General features: G+C 34.5%; 1 protein-coding gene across 1 annotated transcript in view; it reads left to right on the top strand.

Annotated features, from left to right (window-relative positions):
- LOC118738139 (spastin-like) overlaps nucleotides 1–512 on the top strand; it is a 6,452-nt gene extending 5,940 nt beyond the window's left edge. The window contains exon 2 of the mRNA XM_036469061.1: nucleotides 58–512. Within this exon, the coding sequence (XP_036324954.1) occupies nucleotides 58–512 (455 nt within the window). The remainder of the gene's footprint in view (nucleotides 1–57) is intronic.
- Nucleotides 513–2,320: the final 1,808 nt, after the last annotated feature.

Here is a 2,320-nt window from a genome sequence, read left to right as displayed (position 1 = left end):
ATAATAATAAAAGTACTTTTAAACAAAAGTGAGATCCTTTGGTCACGGAATTTTTAGTTGAATTCGATGGTCTGCCGGGAAATCCCGAAGGTGATCGTATTGTCGTGTTGGCTGCCACAAATAGGCCACAAGAGCTCGATGAAGCAGCTTTGCGACGTTTTACCAAGCGTGTTTATGTCTCACTGCCAGATATGGATACACGCGAGCTATTGTTAAGCCGATTATTGGAAAAACAAGGCAGTCCGCTGGGTACAGAGGCCTTACGTCGTTTGGCAAAACTAACAGAAGGATACTCAGGCTCAGACCTAACAGCTTTAGCAAAGGATGCAGCCCTCGAACCAATCCGGGAGCTCAACATGGAACAAGTCAAATGCTTGGATATTAGTGCAATGCGTCCAATAACCGAAAATGATTTTCATAATTCGCTAAAGCGAATTCGACGTTCTGTTGCGTCGCAGAGTTTGAACTCATATGAAAAATGGTCACAAGAGTATGGTGATATAACGATTTAAGTATTTGATGGTTACAATGATAAGTTAAGAAGTTTGCGGCAGAATACATATACCGTTCTCGCTCGCATCCTAATCGCTTGAACAAGTTCACTTAAGGCAAATTAAATGTAGGCTGACACATCGTACACAGCTGAACTATTAGCTTGTTTCCAATGGTGTTGCTGTTGCTATACAGAGGAATTACTTTGAAAAAGTTTGTTTTGCTGAAGCATTTGTTTTTTTTTTTTTTGGTCTTCACACCTTTTACCAACTGATCATATATGTATGTAGATTGCGCTTTGCGATTATAATTAAGATCTTTCACATAAATTAACCAAAAAAACTTGTGTCTATATAAAATGCTTAAGGAAATTAGCAAAATAAACTGGGTTGGGTGAATTCAAATGATATCTCGTATTCAAGAATTCCGTGCGCTTCACCTAAAACGATTAGAAGCCGTTGAATCTTTTTGAAAGTCAGTAAGCCTGCAGTTGTACACATGCGCAGTGATTAAACCCTGATAAGCGAAAGCGGAACTATTTTATACTGTCACAGAAAATAGCAACAAATAAAGCGGCTGCACTAATTTATTTTATGTATTTTGCATACAGGTAGTCCTAATAATTCCATCAAAGCGAAACTACATAGATCCTCCAGAAGAGGTTTCAGGCGCATGCAAGTATTTCAAATTGGTTTAACCAGCATCCTTACGCTGGGTGAGTTCCTAAATGTAAAAATACAAGGCATCAGACTTTTATTTCTAAACCGCACTAGAATAAAAGATCGAACTAGCACAACCTAGTTGAAAACTAGTATCTAACCATGGTTGCGCATATTTTTCATTACTGATGTTTAGAAATAAAAGAGACTGATGCTTGGTATTTTTCACCGACTTGTAAAAATGAGGTTATCAATTCGTCGGAATACTTTTTTATGTACATATGTATGTTACCGCATAACTTTGGACCGCTTAACCGTTTTCTATAATTATTTTTTTTTTTTATGGAAAGGTGGTACCTCGGAGATGGTCCCGTACTAATTTGGTTAAGATCCGATCATTGGATCAAAGAGAAATTAACGGTACTCTTTTAGATATTTGTATGAATTGAAGTCGGTTTTTTTTGCTTAACAATTGCTTGTTACCTGGGACCAAAAATAATAGTTATATATTTTCAAAATTTCAATTTTTCGGTTAAATATAAATGTTAAAATTTTACTTTTATTTTTTCGGTCAATTATAAAAGTGACATATTTTTCAGTGAAAATGGCAGTTTACATATCCACAATACAATATGTTTTAATAATAAATGCACATCCTTTTAATTGCAGTCTTCTATCTTCTGTAAATATATTATGGGTATTCATGGAAACGCGTAAATGCCTCCTAACTGCGTAAATCTCGTAAATAAAGAGATTTTCCATACAAAATGAAGCTTACGAGGTTTACACGGTTACGAGACATTTACGTATTTCCAAGAAAACCCATAATACATTTACAGAAGATAGAAAACTGTAAATGAAACGATGTGCATTTATTATTAAAACATATTGGCTGCGTTTCTTTATACATTCCGGATAATTCCATTTCACAGCCGGAATAAACAGAATGCGTTTGAAATATACGTTGACATATCATCAGGAACGTTCTAAAGAATAAGTAAACAAAAAAGTTTATTCCAAACGCTCAGAATGAATAAAGAAATGCAGCCAATGTATTGTGAATATGTAAACTGCTATTTTGATCGAAAAATTTGTCAGATTTAAATTTTATAATTGACCGAAAAAAATAAAAGTCATATTTTAACTTTTATATTTGACCGAAAAAATAA

This window comes from Rhagoletis pomonella, unplaced genomic scaffold (genome assembly GCF_013731165.1).
Source record: "Rhagoletis pomonella isolate Grant_MI unplaced genomic scaffold, Rhpom_1.0 Rhpom_scaffold_00004, whole genome shotgun sequence".
NCBI classification, from domain to species: domain Eukaryota; kingdom Metazoa; phylum Arthropoda; class Insecta; order Diptera; family Tephritidae; genus Rhagoletis; species Rhagoletis pomonella.
The sequence above is the reverse complement of the archived record's forward strand: the minus strand, read 5'-3'. Positions and strand labels throughout refer to the sequence as shown.